The 17,389-nt window shown below is 53.0% G+C and overlaps 2 protein-coding genes across 3 annotated transcripts; one reads left to right on the top strand and one right to left on the bottom strand.

The window, feature by feature from the left end:
- Positions 1-390: 390 nt before the first annotated feature.
- Positions 391-9,931, top strand: TRIM41 (tripartite motif containing 41). Of its 2 annotated transcripts, XM_081091916.1 has the most exons (6): positions 391-1,894; positions 5,277-5,372; positions 7,067-7,297; positions 7,742-7,764; positions 7,904-8,031; positions 8,429-9,931. In XM_081091916.1, exons 1-6 carry the CDS (start codon positions 1,097-1,099, stop codon positions 9,031-9,033), a joined length of 1,881 nt encoding a protein of 626 aa, XP_080948042.1. In that variant the 5' UTR covers positions 391-1,096; the 3' UTR covers positions 9,034-9,931. The 2 variants fall into 2 exon arrangements, with proteins under 2 accessions (XP_080948042.1, XP_080948043.1); XM_081091917.1 differs by lacking the exon at positions 5,277-5,372 and having other exon boundaries at positions 802-1,894.
- A 2,967-nt stretch (positions 9,932-12,898) lies between these two features.
- On the bottom strand, positions 12,899-17,183 carry RACK1 (receptor for activated C kinase 1). The gene is made up of 8 exons (XM_081091918.1): positions 16,955-17,183; positions 15,878-16,049; positions 15,285-15,432; positions 14,983-15,078; positions 14,505-14,615; positions 13,936-14,076; positions 13,325-13,435; positions 12,899-13,014 (listed from the first exon to the last, which is right to left on the bottom strand). Exons 1-8 carry the CDS (start codon positions 17,061-17,063, stop codon positions 12,949-12,951), a joined length of 954 nt encoding a protein of 317 aa, XP_080948044.1. The 5' UTR covers positions 17,064-17,183; the 3' UTR covers positions 12,899-12,948.
- Between the last annotated feature and the right edge of the window lie 206 nt (positions 17,184-17,389).

Raw genomic sequence — 17,389 nt, 5'->3', positions numbered from 1 at the left:
GAGCCCTTCCTTGTCTCACTGTCCCCAGCTTTCATAAACGTCCTCTTTCTCTCAAAACAGAAAAAGCCGCTTGGAGAGCCCGCCTTTTTACAGTCCGAGCGTCCCCCATGCGCATGTGCATGAACGACTTGCCACTCTGTCCCTGTCCGGCCGTGCAGTCAGGAACGTGCCGCTGATATTAAATGCGAAGCGACCGGGCGGCCGTTCTATCGCGGGGGCGGGGATGCCGCCCGAGTGCGAGGCGGGGAGAGTCTCCGGCCCCACCCACCGCGCGTCCTCAGGCCCCGCCCCGGGGCGGTCGCCGAGGGGCGCTCGAGTCCTCACACGCCGGAGTCCTCGGCCTAGAAGGGCCGGAAGTCCTGTAGGACGCTCCCCGGGGCCCGCCCCTCTGCTTCCGGCAGCAGCTGTGAGGAGTGCTGGCTGCAATCTTTGGTGCCCGGCCGGTAGGATGGCGCCGGGCCGACGCGGTCACAGCACCGACAGCGGACGGCCGCGCAGGATTGCATTGTCTCCCGACATTTCTCCTCAGGGGCGGGGGCTGGGAGTGGCCGGTCTTTCTACTTCGTCTGCGTTGCTCCCGCCCCCGCACCACCGAGATGCGGGCCTCCGTCGTCCTAGCCCTGCCGCCCTCTTCCCGAGTGGATGCTAGAGCGTCTCCTCGTCGCTTCCTGTCGCCCGCGCCGGGGCGGGAAGGGGGCGTTGCGCGATCGCGGAAGGAACTCGTTCGCTGGGTGGCTTGTAGGTACCGGAAGTGTTGGGAGGGAGAACGGAAGTGAGGGGGCGGAGCCAGGAAGTGAGGCGGGGCGGGGGTTTATGAGGAGGCCCGGAGAGCGTTGGGGGCAGATTTGCACTCAGGGCCACCTGAGGTGCTGGGCGCCAGCGTTCCCCTGTGTTCTCTCCCGTGGCGGAGATACGCTTGTCGTCTGGGCGAAGGGACCTGTGTGGAGGGCGGGTTGTCGGGAGGACAGTTCTCTACCTGCGCCTGAGGCGAGGTGTGGAGAGGCAGGGCTGGGGGTGGGGCCGGGTCGTCAGGGCGTCTGAGAGGGAAGACCCCCCCCGACCCCCTACCTTTTACCCTGGCTGAGTGGACACTAAGATGGCTGCCGTTGCCATGGCACCCAACCCCGTGCAGACCCTGCAGGAGGAGGCGGTGTGCGCCATCTGCCTGGATTACTTCACGGACCCCGTGTCCATCGGCTGCGGGCACAACTTCTGCCGCGTGTGTGTGACCCAGCTGTGGGGAGGGGAGGATGAGGAGGACCGGGACGAGTTAGACCGGGAGGAGGAGGAGGAGAACGGGGGGGACGAGGAGGAAGTGGAGGCTGTGGGGGCCGGCGGCGGCTGGGACACCCCCATGAGGGATGACGACTACGAGGGCGACCTGGAGGAGGAGGTCGAGGAGGAGGAGGAAGGAGTGTTCTGGACCGGGGGCCTGGGCGGGTCCGACTGGGACAACATGGACTACGTGTGGGAGGAGGAGGAGGAGGAGGTCCTGGACTACTACTTGGACATGGAGGAGGACCTGGGGGCGGAGGACGAGGAGGACGAGGAGGAGGTGCTGGAGGAGGAAGAGGAGCTGGACCCCGTCACGTCGCTGCCCCCGGCGCCCCCGCGGCGCTGCTTCACCTGCCCGCAGTGCCGGAAGAGCTTCCCGCGCAGGAGCTTCCGCCCCAACCTGCAGCTGGCCAACATGGTCCAGGTGATCCGCCAGATGCACCCCGCGCCGGGCCGCGGCGGCCGCGGGGGCGAGCAGGGCGTCTGCCCCAAGCACCAGGAGGCCCTGAAGCTCTTCTGCGAGGTGGACGAGGAGGCCATCTGCGTGGTGTGCCGGGAGTCCAGGAGCCACAAGCAGCACAGCGTGGTGCCGCTGGAGGAGGTGGTGCAGGAGTACAAGGTGAGGGGAGCCCAAGAGGGGTTCAGCGGGGGCGGCGAGGAAGGAAGGAGCTGGGAAAAGGAAAGGTCCCCCCCGCAAGAATCTCTTCACCGCAAGGTGATTCTCCACCGTAAACACCGTTGGCCCCAGGCTTAGGGGGAAGGAGTCTGTGCACAGACAGCAGACCCAGGGGAGGCCAGGGAGGACTGGCTTTCTCAGGAAATTGGGCAAGGCTGGTGATGCCATGTCACTGGGCTGTGTCTCCAGGAAAAGCCACTGCGCGTCCACACTTCCCCTGGCCCTCAGTGTAGGCGTGCAGGTGACAGGCCCCTGGGGAGAGGCTTTTACCTTCCTGCATGTCTCTGAACTTTATTTTCTCCAGGACTAAAAGTTAATATTTACTGAACATACACTGTGTACTCCAGGCCCTATACTAAGCACTTTTCATGGACTGGCTCATTGAAAACTCAAAACAGCCCTGTGAGTTTGATATGGTTTCTATTCCCATTTTACAGATCGGGAAACAGAGTCAGAGAGATTTAAGTAATATACACAGGGCCACACAGCTGCTAGTAAGTGATGGACTTGGTTATGACCTACTCCCCCGCCCCTACCCCCATTCCACCCTCCCCCCCCCCTCCACCCCCCCCCCCCCACACACACACCCCGGTCTACCCTGTTAACAAGGTCACTACTATTTGGATATCGGTTTGTTTGACTTTTCTGACATACAGCTTCATCTTGGAGTTTGATTGTATTTTGCTTAATATCTTGCCCCCTACTTTTGATCCTGACTCTTTTTGGACATCGGTAAAGGTGATTTGGCTGTGGGACAGCCGGCACAAATATCACTACTTAGAGGAGGCCTGGGTGTGACCGGGAAGAGGAGCAGGTAGCTTCTATGTGATTGGCACAGAGCTTTCTCGTTTTATGACTTGTGTTTTCATATCTCCTGATTCCTAGGGTAACCTCGTTTAGGTATTATCATTGCCCCGATTTTAGAATAATGAGCCTAGAGCTTCTCAGCTATAAGTGGTACAGCTACGACAAACCAGTATCCCTGCATGACAGGTTAACCGTTCCTTCCCCACAGTGATGGTCAAGCCTGGCTGATGGGCCACGTTACTAGTGGAGGTTTTCAGAAGTAGAATGGACTTCACCACTAGAGGTTCTGAGTCTGTGATGGGAGAGTACCTTCAGGAAGCCCAGCCTGCGGTGGGACTCACTGCGTTAGTAATGGCACCTGCCTTGTGGGCGTGCAGTCTTCGGGGAAGTTGCCAGCTCCTTTTGTTCTTCCTTTTTATATCCCCTCAGTTCCTAGTTAATTCTCCCATCAAACAATGTGTAGCCAGCTTTGTTCGCTGGATCCCAGGGTGGAATATCCATGAGCATTCCACCCCTTTTTCACACTCCCCTGGCAGGACTTCTGAAGAGTTTCTGAAACTGGATTTTAATTTGTGTTAACCACGTCTATTGAATTCCGCTCCAGTAGGCTCTGCCATGTGGGGAGGTCACATAGACCCAAATAATCTTACAGTAACTGACCAGCAAATGTCAATACATGAGTTTTATTATATAGAACTAATTTGAGTGATTCCCTTTCTAAGTTATAGGCTGTTTTGCAGACAAGGAGTTTGTTTTGTTTAGATACGTACACTGACTGGCACTAGCTTGGCACTGTGTTGTTTTGTAGAAATATTTCTTTATTGAGTAGGTTGTAATATACAAATGCTGTATAAATAAAGCTCCAGAAAAGTTAAAGGTCCTTGAAGATTTTTCTTACATAGTACTCTATTTGGATTTCTGCTTATGAATTTTTTGTCAACAATTTAGGAAAAATATTAAGTGGAAAATTTAAGCATCATAAATTCTGTATTAATAGAGTTGAAATTATTGACACTACTGGAGAAAAGTGGAAAGTGATATCAAAAGGCAAAATTTTGTGTAGTTTCTGCTGTTTTCATGTTATGGGTCGATTGTAATCTTATTACATAATTTTTGTCTGCAACCACTTACCTGTGTAACTATGGCTTTTTGGCCTGGCTGGCATGGCTCAGTGGTTGAGCATCAACCTGTGAACTAGGAGGTCACAGTTCAATTCCCGGTCAGGGCACATGCCCAGGTTTCGAGCTCTATCCCCAGTGGAGTGTGCAGGAGGCAGCTGATCAATGATTCTCATCATTGATGTTTCTATCTCTGTTTCCCTCTCCCTTCCTCTCTGAAATCAATAAAAGTATATTAAAAAAACAAAACAACCCAACAAGAACGGCCTTTTGTACCCTGAGTCAGTAACGTCTGTAGTTCAAGGGTCATTGTCAGGTTTTTATTGGCAGCTTAAGGCCTACGTAGGGAATACTAGGTAACATTTACTGATCTGTTGTATATACCAGACACTGTGCTAAGCATACTGCCCAAGGGGTAGGTTCTGTTATTCCCAATTCCCATTTTAAGATGAGCAAACTGGAATCATGGCTTGCTTCAGGACACTTGGCTGCATTTAGGATCAGATTGGAGTCTAGGCTTGAGCTTTTCTGCCCTGTGTTACCCCTCAAGGAAAAGGAGGGATAAATGCAGAAGACATAAAAAAGGAAATAAATAGTTTGGGCTAATCTCACCCATTTTGGTCTCTCTGTCAGCACTTTAAAGAAAAAGACTGCTGCAAATGATTGGAACGCAGAGCTGGAGTGCATGTTTGCTGTGAAGGTTCAGTGTTTAGGAGGAGCGGGCTTTTGTTTTTCATTCAGCAAGTGATTGAGTGGGAGAGAAAGCAGATGGACCGGGAGAAACAGGAATGAAAGTGGCCACCCTGTCCCTAAGAGCCCCTCTGTCCTGGGGAAGGCAGGTACACTTGTAATGATGGCAGTGCCTGGGAAGTATTAGCATCCAGAAAAAGACGAGAGATGGCTAAAACTAAGAGACTGCAGAAGGGCAGGTACAGGAGGGGAGGCTGGAAATGCAGGGGCAGTTAGAGCCTCATATTTTGCAAGTGGTGGTGAACAACTGATGGATTTTTGTCACGTGAAAATAATCAGAAAAGTACTTAGAGATGAAAGTTATGAGGAAGATTGCTTATGAGGGGACAGGACCACAGGCAGGAACATTCATATGGGAGGACTGTGTGTGGTGAGGTGCTCAACCAGGCACACTCCACCTGCGAGTGGGGCTCTCCAGTCAGGATCCTACCTTTAGGAAACGCACCCAGGGCTGTGGACATGAGTGCAGGTGGAGGGTTGGAGCCTTTGCCATCATCGGAAGAGAAGGAAGAGGAGGATGGGAGTATGATGCTCATTTGGTAACTGTGATGGGGATCAGGCTTTGAGGCCCAACCCACTGCAGGGAGGATGGGAAGAGCAGATGCTTCTCCCCGCCCAGGCCATTAGCCTTCCTCTTGCTGTTCCCTCAGGCCAAACTGCAGGGGCATGTGGAACCTCTAAGGAAGCACCTGGAGGCTGTGCAGAAGATGAAAGCCAAGGAGGAGAGGCGGGTGACAGAGCTGAAGGTGGGTGAATGTCCTTAGGGCCGACTGGCTCTGTGGTCAGGGCAGGGAGGATGGCTGCCCACTGGCACAAGTGGTGACTAGATCTGAAGAGGGGCAGCCAAGCCTGGGGGAGGGGTAGACGCCCTCAGCGTCCTGAGGAGAGAGGGGCCTTAGAGGGTGAGGAGGTATATACATTCCCAGATTCCAAAATGGGGAGAGAAGCCTGGCTTGGAGAGATTGGGTGTCTGGCTCAAGGCCACAGAGCAGGCTTACCACTCCGGACACTTAACTCCAGAGCCATTGTCCCACCACGCTGTGCCCAGCACACTGGATAGCAGAGGGCAGAAGGAGGCAAGCCAAAATGCATAAAGCAGCCGTCAGAAGCCCCAGATCCCAGGATAGATGGCAGGGAGTGGGCAGAGCAGCCCTGAGCATGAGAGGGGGCCAGTGGAGGGGATGAATTCGTGAATGTTAGGATTGCAGAACCCAACATCCTCTGGTCCAGTTTCTCAGCCTTTTTTCATCATTTCTCACCTCTCCCCAAGGAGTATTTTAGATATTTCCCCCCCGATTCCCACCCCTCAGGCACTGGAATGGCCTGATGCTGAGCTTCAGATACCAGGTCTGGGACATCCCTCCTGTTGGACCTCCAACCCCATCCATCTCTTCTGTGCCTGCCACCCTGGCCGGTGCGGGGCCTGTCTGTGCTTGTTGCCACCTACACTTTAGGGACTCCGCTGTTGGTGGCTGCCTTGCACTGAGTGGTGGAATCTGGGTCTGGGAGTTGGTCTTGCCTCCAGCTTCTTGCTCAAGTGGAGACTTGGCTCCTGGCGTGCAGAGAAGGTGTAAGAATCTGAGTGTCACTGGGCAGAGAAACTAACTGTTCACTTCACCCACTTGGCCAGTCAGGACTTTCCTCCCCGTTCTGGCCTGTCACTCTTGGTCCCAGGAATATCTCCAGCTGATGATACATGGGCAAAAAGCCTGTCTACCATCTGGGATTGCCCAGCTCAGGTTAATGGGGTGGGAGTGGACAGACATTTTCTCTTATTATAATAGAAGTACCTACATATTAATATCCTTGATTTTGCCTCGTCTTTAAAGTATAAAATATTATCTGGCCCTTTACAGAAAGTTTGCCTATTTCTGATCTAAAATTGAGTAAATTTCCAAAGGTCACTAGTGATATATCCAGGACCCTAACTTCCTATCTTGATTCCTGAATTTTTAATTTATTCATTTCAGAAGTTCTTACCAAGCACCCATTCCATGGCTGGCACTATGCCAGGGTCCAAGGATCCTGTAGCAAACAGTTTACGGTGCAGTGAGGGAAAAGGATGTTAAAGGGTACTCCAATGTAAACATAATGTTTCTAATTGAGAGATATGCCATACTGATATTTAAGGGGGTAGTCCTGATATAGATATGGAGGGGAGGGAAGGCTTCTCTTAGGGAATAGTAAAACTTAGACCTAAAATGAGTCAAGTTAGGTAGCTAAGGTAGAGAGAAGTATTGCAGGCAGAGGCGGGTGAGTTTTGGCCCAGGGTGCTGGGAGTGATGCCTGGTAAGGCTGGGCGTGGGAAAGGGGACAGGTGCCTCTTTCCAGTTGGGGTTTAGGGCCTTTGCCTTGGATTGAGGGGCAGCAGTTGCCAAATTGGAGGTTTATGTTTCTGTGTGTTGAGGTGGTATCCACCATCCCCTTTGCATCATCCCAGAGCCAGATGAAGTCAGAGCTGGCAGCTGTGGCCTCAGAGTTTGGACGGCTGACAAGGTTTCTGGCTGAAGAGCAGGCCGGGCTGGAGCGGCGCCTTCGAGAGATGCACGAAGCCCAGCTGGGCCGGGCGGGAGCAGCGGCCAGTCTCCTGGCTGAGCAGGCTGCCCAGCTGAGCCGCCTGCTGAACGAAGCCCAGGAACGGAGCCAGCAGGGGGGCCTGCGGCTGCTCAAGGTGAGCGGGGTCCACTTCCCTGTCTGCTCCCCAGCACCCTGTTTAACACCTGTCCATAGCAGCCTTTTCTTACTGGGATGAATCCACAGGGATTTCTCCTGAAGACCCAAAGGTCTTTTGAGGCTGAAGACAGGAGTTATTGTAAAATGTGGTGTGTGTGTGATTATACCTAATGAAAATAAAGGAGGTTCAGTTGGAGGAGGAGGGTTTTAAATGAGTGTGGAGGAAAGAGTTTTTCATACTGTGAAGATGAGTTTACTGAGGTTGAACATTCTATGTCTAGGCTCAGCAGGGTGAGATGAGTTAGGTGTGCTGAGGCACAGGATGACTGAGATGGGTGCGTGGTTAGTGAAGGCACGGCTGGAATCAAGCAGGGAGAAGTGGCCATCCCTGCACAGCTGATTCTCTTTCTTTCTCCCTCTCCTTTGTGTTTCTTATTCCCAGGACATCAAGGAGACTTTCAATAGGTGTGTTCTCACCCTATCCTTTGTGACCTAGTGGCACCTGGTTCCCCATCCCTGCCTCTTTGGCTATCCTGCCCCTTTCCTCCTCTCCTTCCCCTGGGAATACCATGGTCCCACCCCCTGCCTGGTCCCCTTCCTCCAGGTGTGAAGAGATACAGCTGCAGCCCCCAGAGATCTGGTCCCCTGACCCGTGTCAACCCCATAGCCATGACTTCCTGACAGACGCCATCGTGAGGAAAATGAGCCGGATGTTCTGTCAGGCTGCTCGAGGTAGGGAGGTCACCTGTGCGACCTTCCTTTGCCTTTACCTTCACAGACCTGAGATTAGGTTCTGGAGGGAAGATTGGGGGCTGAGATGGAGCAGGCTACAGGTAGGCCCCCTGGGGCTTCAAACCAAGGCTGCTGTCCGAGCTCAGGTAGGTGCTGGGGGGAGGCCGGCAGGAAGAGCCAGGGCCAGAGGGAAGACCTGCCCAGTGTCCTGGAAACAAGAGTAGGAAGAGAACCCATAGGAACCTGATCCTGCCTGTAGGAAGGGGTGGGATCCGAAGGACAGCTGGGGGTCTGGAAGGTGAGTGGGGGAGGGCGTTAGGAAAGGCTGCACCTTGGAGTTGGCTGCTGGTGGGCAACAGTGGGCCCATCCCTGGTGAATTTGTCCTCTTCCCACAAGTGGACCTGACACTGGACCCTGACACGGCTCACCCGGCCCTGATGCTGTCTCCTGATCGCCGGGGGGTCCGCCTGGCAGAACGGCGGCAGGAGGTTGCTGACCATTCCAAGTGCTTCTCGGCCGACTGCTGCGTACTGGGGGCCCAGGGCTTCCGCTCTGGCCGGCACTACTGGGAGGTAGAGGTGGGCGGGCGGCGGGGCTGGGCCGTGGGTGCCGCCCGAGAATCAAGTCGTCATAGGGAGAAGGTGGGCTCCGGGGGTTCCTCTGTGGGCATCGGGGATGCCAGTTCTTCGTCACGCCATCACCACCGCCGCCGCCGCCTCCACCTACCCCCGCAGCCCCTGCTCCAGAGGGAAGTGTGGTGTGTGGGCACCAACGGCAAACGCTACCAGGCACAGAGCTCCACGGAGCAGACCCTGCTGAGCCCAAGTGAGAGACCCCGGCGCTTTGGCGTGTACCTGGACTACGAGGCTGGGCGCCTGGGCTTCTACAACGCAGAGACTCTGGCCCACGTGCACACCTTCTCGGCTGCCTTTCTGGGCGAGCGTGTCTTCCCTTTCTTCCGGGTGTTCTCCAAGGGTACCCGCATCAAGCTGTGCCCTTGATCAGCCTACCACCCGCTGGGGCCCCTCTGGTCAGCACTGGCGGGGCGGGTGGTGGTGGAGGGTGGCCCAAGTTTTGGGGCTAAAGGCTCCCAAAATTTTCTGCATTGTTTCCTGCTCTTCCTTGACCCCGATTTTCCCTGTAGGAGCCTAAGGAACTTTCTGGCCTCCAGCTCTGCCTCACCTGCATGGGTCCCTGATAACAGCTGCCTAGTCTTCCCTTCCTGTCCACCCAGGGACTGAGTTTGAGTAGAGGCGGGGGAATGTTTAATTTTAACTTCCCTCTACCCATCCCTTCTCTTCAACCTTCATACCAGTTCCCAGGCTGGAGGATTTGGGCAGGACTCATGACTCTCCCCATTCCAATTCCACTTTCTGATGAAAGTTATAGCTATGGAATTTGGAGGTTTTTTGAGGGGAGGCAGGCTGGGCAAAAGGTAGAGCTGGATAATAACCATCTCCTCTGGGAAAGGAAGGATTCCAAACTTTCTTCTATCCCAATTTCTACCTCCACAGACTGGCCAGAATTTAGTTTCAGTGAGATCCGGAGTTGTTGACATGATCGAAACCACATACATTATATCCCCCCCAGTAAATTATTTTCTCACCCCTTTCCCCAGCAAACCACACCCTACCCTTTTCACTGCCAGACACCTTTCCCCTTTGTTCAGTGGAGTTTCATGTTTCCATCCTCTCATGTCTTCAGTTTTATTTGTTGAGCTCTGATGGGGAGCAGGGTTTAAGTCCCTAGGAGAGCCTTGGGTATAATCTATTTTTCTAATAACCCTTTGCCTTGTGTCATTTATCAGCTTTTGTCCTGTGCTTTGATGGCCCAGGTCAATTTATGTTCCTGGAGGAAAGGGAAGTGGGTTGTGGAAATAAAAAAAAAAGTTTTATTTGCTTCTTTTGTGAAGTCCATTCCTTGAGATGAGCAGAAACCAAGGATGTAACTTAGAAGCCATTTCATTTCTTCTACAGCCAGTCCCTCCACTAAATGAAATGGTTGAGCTTTTCCTCTGCCTTGTGCACTTGTCACATCTGGTTAGTACTAGGCATGAGATCCTGCTTCGAGAGTGGGATATAAATCCTACCCTCCATTTGTATAGCCTACCTCCTTTATTGGCACTCTTCAGACTACTTGAAGATCATTTGCTGATTGCTATCTCCTACTACTCTGATGCTTTAGGACTGTGCTTCCCTAAGAATTTCCACACCCATGGCTCAGGCACATTTCCAAAGTACAAGTGACCATATCTAGAAATCTCAAAGTTGGAGATAAAGCCAGAGATCATTACTATTAGCTGAGGAGGAACTGGAGGGTGTCCTATTAGAGCCTAATATTTGAAGTGTCTGGTCAACTGTTCAATCAAAGCCTAATATGCTAATGATATGCTAAGGCTGCTCAACCACTCATGGCATGCACTGACCACCAGAGGGTAGATCAGCCGTGGGCAAACTACGGCCCGTTTGAAATGAATAAAACTATTGAAAAAAAGACTGTACCCTTTTTTTTTTTTTTTTTTTATATTTTATTGATTTTTTTACAGAGAGGAAGGGAGAGAGATAGAGAGTTAGAAACATCGATGAGAGAGAAACATCGACCAGCCGCCTCCTGCACATCTCCCACTGGAGATGTGCCCGCAGCCCAGGTACATGCCCCTGACCGGAATCGAACCCGGGACCCCTCAGTCCGCAGGCCGACGCTCTATCCACTGAGCCAAACCGGTTTCGGCAGACTGTACCCTTTTATGTTTACTTTGAATTTATATTAGTTCACATAAACACTCCATCCATGCTTTTGTTTCGGCCCTCCAGTCCAGTTTAAGAACCCATTGTGGCCCTCGAGTCAAAAAGTTTGCCCACCCCTGGCCGGTAGAGGCTGACTGGTAGGTTAGTTTGCTGCTGCTGGGGTCATCAAATTGGAACTGGTCAAGACAGAGGCTAGACACACCCTGGAGCCCTCCCATTGTCCCTAGTCCCTCTCCCGCCCCAATGGATCATGCACCAGTGACGTCCCTCAGCCTGGCCTGCACCCTCTCACAATCTGGGACCCCTTGGGATGTTGGAGAGCCAGTTTTGACCCAATCCCATAGGCCACTCCCCTCGGAAGGATGCCTGTGGGGGAGCGGCTACAGTGTTTGGACAGGTTCAAGCCTTGGACTAATGAGAGGGCAGTCCTCCCATGGTCACGTGCAAGTCCCAGCTTGGAGAGCAGAGCCCTCCCAGCACAATTATAGCCAACAGCTATAATTGTAAGCTTGAACCTATGGTCTGAACATGTGGCCCCATGTCCCTGAGTGATGTAGGCTTGATAGAGTTCAGGTGCATGTAGTTGAGTAGGATCGAAACCCACTGGAACAGTGGTTCTCAACCTTGGCTGCACATTAGAATCACCTGGGAATCTTTAAAATCTTGATTTCTGGGCCTCATCCTCCAGAAATTGTTTCTTTGTTATGGGATAGGGTCACAACATTAGTAACAAAGAAGCAGAATTTCCGGAGGATGAGGCCCAGAAATCAAGATTTTAAAAAGATTCCCAGGTGATTCATGTGCAGCCAAGGTTGAGAACCACTGTGCTATAAACAAACACACGACTTGTGGGCATCATTATCCCTTAAAGCAGCAGCATCCCATTGAGACCCAGCTTTCATTCTTGTCTTTTTTAAGCCTTTCAGCCGCCCCACTCAGGTTTGCCCTTGGCTGTGCTGGTGCGGCACCGATGCCAGGCGCAGAGCTGGCAAGCACTGCTGTAGTGGGGCCGGGAAGAGCAGGAATGGCAGGTAGGAGCTGCAGGCGGTGTTAGACTGTGGGTTTCAGCCAGATCCCCACAGGCCTCCCTGAGGGACCCTACCTGTGTGCAAATTAGTGCACCAGGCCTCTAGTATGTGTGTATATATATGGGCTACTTCAATAGCTGTTTGTAATTTAGCCAGCTCTGTGGTTATGAATTCCAGACCACTGTATATATTAAATCTCCAGTATGTAAGGAGTGAAAAGGATTTAGGTAGTTCTTTTGGTTTAGTTGACTTGCCTTTAATAATTAAAAAAGAAAGTCTCCATCTTAACACATTGTGTACCGCATAGAAATCTCTAAGACATACGCCAGGGACCGTACATTTTTGGGCAAACTGCACGTTATTTAAATCATCATGATGCACTTTAGGTGTTGTTTTTCAATTATAACATTTTTATTTACAAAAACAAACAAAGTTCCTAGTACTTTTTTAGCATATGGTACTGTGTAAAACATTTTCCTCTATGAAGAGGGACCAAACAAAATTTACATAAGTATCTAGATTCGCTCCTTTTTCCATGGGCGTGAAAAATGAGAACACTCATGAGTGGTCCTTAACAGATGGCGCGTGAAACACGAGAAAACTCCTGAGCGGTACGAAATGTGTTAACAAAAGACCTAATATGATGTAGACTACATTAGCCTTAACCAGTTCCAGAAAGTGTTCTAATCTTCCCTTTGGAAGAGTAACAAAATGCACCTCTGCTATATTCTTTGTGTGTGTGTGTTAAAGAGAGTTGGACCTGGTCCTGGCTGGTGGAGCGGCTCAGCTGGTTGAGCCTTATCTCATGCACCCAGAGGTTGCAGATTCAATTCCCAATCAGGGTACTTGCCCAGGTTGCAGGCTCAATCCCTAGTAGGGGCATGTGGGAGGCAGATGGGTTTTCTCTCTGTCTCAAATCAATAAAAACATTAAAAAGCATCGAGGGTCTATCTGAAATAGGACATTATGAATGAGGGTACCTAACATAGTCTGACTTCTCCCTCTTCCCCAAAGCCTTGTTTACTTGGCCTGTGCTTCCAGCCTGCCAATATAAAAATGGGAAGCAGTTTTTCCTAATCAGAGAAAGACGCTTTCTACAAGCCAGAACACCATTTTATTACTAAAGCTCTGCCATGTATTTCTAGCGCGTGCCGATGGTCACCTGCCACACTCGCACCAGGTTGTCTGTGTAGCCAGCAAAGAGAGTCTGCAAAGGAGAATGGAGTGATACATCAGGGTCATGAAACTCTAGTCCCATTAATGAAGAAAGATGGCCTGTAAGATCCCCACTCTTCTAACGACATGATTATGAGCGATTATTCCTATTCCTAGAGGAAGCAACAGCTGGTAAGTAAGGACTAATATGCCTGTAAATTGGTCAAATTAAACTGAACTGAAAGCAGGTAATCACTACCCTCTAGACTAGACTACTGGTTGCCAACCTTTGGGACCTCAGACCATGGTTGGTGACTGCTCCTCTAGACCACAATCTCCCTCCAAGCGGCACACCCACTTACCTGGCCATCAGCAGACCAGGCCAGAGAGGTACACTGGGGTGGCTCTGCCTTGCTGCTGGTACTGATAACTTCTTGCTTCAATTCATCTACAATGATCTTACCCTCCAAGTCCTGGGGAAGGAACAAAACGGAGTTAAGGCAACCCTGCACTTTAATGCCACTGATACTAAAAAACACCAAAAAACCTGGAAACAGCAGTCCCCTCATATCTGTTGAGATTACTATCTCAACAGAGGGTATTTTTGCCACTCCCACCTGGCAATGCCTAGGGACGTTTCTGGTTGTCACTAAGGGAGTTTGCTACAGGCACTTACTGGTGACTGAAGACCAGGTTTGCTGCTAAACAACCTGAAATAACAGGACCACTCCACCCCTCCGGCAAACATTCAGACGCCAGTGCCAACTGTGCTGCGGTTGAATAAGCTGCTCTATCTGGCCATTCCTTTAAGTAGGCAAAGACTGAATCCCTGCAAACCCCAAACCCAGCAAGTTTTAACTAGCTTTTTCTGGGCCTCCACTGACACCCTGACAGCAGTTGTTCAGGAAATCACAATGTTGCCATGGCTTAGGGGACAGCTAGGTACCTGTCCTCAACTGCAGCCCATACTCACCCAGATCTTGATGCTGGGGCCAGTGGCAGCACAGAGCCAATAACGATTGGGGCTGAAGCACAGGGCGTTGATGATGTCCCCACCATCAAGTGTATAGAGATGCTTGCCTTCGTTGAGGTCCCACAGCATGGCCTGGCCATCCTGGGAGAGAGCAAAGCTGAGTCAGGGCAATGTGACCTCTTCCAGACGTTAACCCCAGCTGTCTCAAGGTTGTCTTATCTACCCCACCCCCGTACCTTAAACTTCCCCAAAACAAATGATTGAAGTAGCCAATATTTACCTCTACACCTTTCCTTTAATGCACCACCTCACTCACCAAACCTACCAAGAGCCTGTCATCTAAATCAAACCACTGTATGTTAAATGAGATCCTAATGTCATCAATAGCTTCAAAAGAAACCAGATGTATAATAGAAGACATTTGTTTTCTTTTGAACAGTATAGTATGCCTTAAAGATCTCATCGTCAGAAAGCAATCTTTGGAAACATTTATTCTCAGATTGCTCTTGTTGTCAAGCACTCTTTCTAAACGGTGTACCCATTGCGTAGGAGACTCCTGGCCCAAGTACCTTGCCTCCAGAAGCACAGAGGGACCCATCTGGAGAGACAGTCACAGTGTTCAGGTACCCCGTGTGGCCGATGTGATTGGTCTTCAGCTTGCAGTTTGCCAGGTTCCATACCTAAATTTGGGGTGGTGGTGGTCAGAGATAAAGAACTTGGCTCTGGAGCTGTCAATAGTTAGAAGAGCTCTAGCCAAACATTAAGGGCCTTTAAAGCTCGTTTCAAAGCATTCCTGGATCTGGTGGTCATTTGTTATTTGATCAGTAACCAAAAAAAGGTCCTGGCCACTTGTGGACAATTAGGATGAAAACAGGTAACAAATGCTCTGTTGCCTCATAAGAGACTTAGGCCCATCAATTGGTTCCTTTAGATCAACTAGCAAGAAAAAACGTAAACTGAGGGACAAGTTGGAGTGCATGACCATCTGGGAGAGAGGGGGAACACATTCCAGCTGGCTGAGACCCTACACCCTGGCTCCAAGCTCACCTTGACCAGCTTGTCCCAGCCACAGGACACGATGATGGGATTGCTGCTGTTGGGTGAGAAGCGCACACAAGACACCCACTCCGAGTGGCTCTCATCCTACAGATGACAAGGGAATTAGGGAAAACCATCCTGTCCACGACACTCTTGACCCCACCCCTTAGTTATGATGACAATCTGCTTTCACACTTCCAAGCCCAAACCTTCGAGATCAATGACACCTTCGGCAGATGAAGCCCGAGATCACCACATAAGGCCCAGGTTCAGAGGGTGGGAGAGCACCCTAACGCGCGTCGTCACTTTACCTGGACGGTGTATTTGCATACACCCAGAGTGTTCCACAACTTGATGGTTTTATCTCGGGAGCCAGAGACAATCTGCCGGTTGTCAGAGGAGAAGGCCACGCTCAGCACGTCCTTGGTGTGGCCTACGAATCGGCGCGTGGTAGTGCCCCTGAGAGGAAGGGCCTGGTCACTGCGAGCCTCCTTCCAGGGAGACGCTTCCCCGGCCGGGTCCTGCCCCAGCGGAGCTGCGTTTCCTCAGACAGCCCCGACGTGGGTCTGCACACACCGGCCCTCAGCTAAGAATGCGCCAGAGGATTCCCTTCAGAATTGCAGGACATGTCCTCACTCCCACACGGGGTTGGCTGACCATGTCGCCTGTCATCACCAGGACCCTCCATTATGTTCCCAAGGCAGAACCTGGTCAAACTCTTGCTGCCTCAATGGCAGTATCTGGAAGACCACTCCTCGGCACTTCTGTGCAACAAACGCAAAGCAACAAGGAGAGCGCCAGCACCCCACTCCCCTCTCCAGGTGCTCTCTGGACTCAGTTCCCACAAGGGACCGGATGGCCCGGGGAACCCGCCCCCCCCAGAGCGAAGTGAGCAGCTACTTGCGTTGTGAGATCCCAGAGGCGAAGGGTTCCGTCCCAGGAGCCAGAGAGGGCAAACTGGCCATCCGAGGAGATGACCACGTCACTCACGAAATGGGAGTGACCCCGCAGGGCACGCTGGGGGATGCCGTAGTTGGTCTCATCCCTGGTCAGCTTCCACATGATGATGGTCTTGTCTAAGGGCAGGTCAGACAGGAGAGGAAGCCCAGTGAGTAGCCTCATGGCCACTTGCTCGCCTATGGACGATCGGGACGCCCCTGGTCCTCGGCGGGTCCGCAATCTAACCAATGAAGGGCAGGTGGGGAGGGGAACCGCAGGCCCCAACACAGGCCCGGCCAAGGCCAAGTGGCCCGCTGTTCCAGAACCAAGTGGGCCAAGCAGTGCCTAACCTCACCGGAGATGAGGGCGCTCTCTCCTGACACCGAGGCCAGCTCAACACCCATTCCGGCCTCATCTGACGACCGATGCAGAACCGGCCGCTCGGGAGCGGGAAGACTAGCCGCGGGCTGCCTGCGGTGCCGCCAGGCGAGCCGCTCCCCTCGCTCCTGGCGGCTGCCTCCCCGGGACCCGCGCACCGAAGCTTCCCGACTGAGCACCACGCGGTCAGTCACCTCTCAGCTCATCTTTCGGGGCGGGTGGGCGCGAACCCAAGGCCCAGGAAGCTTCCGGAGCAGAAGCCCGAAGGCACCGAGGGCGGGCTCGGGCCGGCCGGGGACTAGCCCCGCGCGGCGCCCTCGGTGCCCACCCGCGTCCCACCTGGCAGGGGCCGGGCGGCAGCTCAGAAACAGCCTCTGGTTCTCAGCACGGGCACTCAGATGGCATGTTGGTGTCATCACCGCCCCGCCCGACCCGCTGCAGCACACCTGCGGGGAGGCGGGCGAGAAATCAAAGAGCGCCCAGTCCTGCAAGCCTCCCGGCGGCCGCTGGCTGACCCGTCTCCACGTCTGCCTCCCGGCCGAGGCCGGGGCCCAGTCCGCGCGGCCCTTCCACCCCGTTCCCGGCCGCGTGCCACGGGCCCAGCCACGCGACAGGGACACACTCTCTTACCCTCCAATCCCCCGCCCCGCATCTCAGCTCGTACCTCGAGAGGCGGACAGGATCATGTCCGGGAACTGGGGGGTGGTGGCGATCTGGGTCACCCATCCATTGTGGCCCTTGAGGGTGCCACGGAGGGTCATCTGCTCAGTCATGGCGGCGGCGGGTGCGGGGGTCGCCGCAGCGACGAGGATGGCCCTGGATACTTCAGAGAGAGCAGCAGCGCAACCACCTCCGCCGCCGCCCCGCGAGGAAAAGAGAGAACATCCCCCGCCGGAACCGGAAACACCCGCCCTCTTTCGCAAAATGGCGGCCCCCATGATTCAATGCCGCGCAAGATGGCGGCGCCATGGAGAGTGTAGAGCGAGGTGAGGTGACAACAGCCCACACAGCGTAACTTGGTAACGTGCATAAATATTCTGAAGCCAAGACCACCCTGTTTCAAAACGCCCCTCGGACGCGATGGGGCCGTGGATCCTGC

This window comes from Myotis nattereri, assembly GCF_964212035.1.
Source record: "Myotis nattereri genome assembly, chromosome: 5".
Classification (NCBI taxonomy): Eukaryota; Metazoa; Chordata; class Mammalia; order Chiroptera; family Vespertilionidae; genus Myotis; species Myotis nattereri.
Note: the sequence above shows the minus strand (reverse complement) of the source record. Positions and strands in the feature narration are given on the sequence as shown.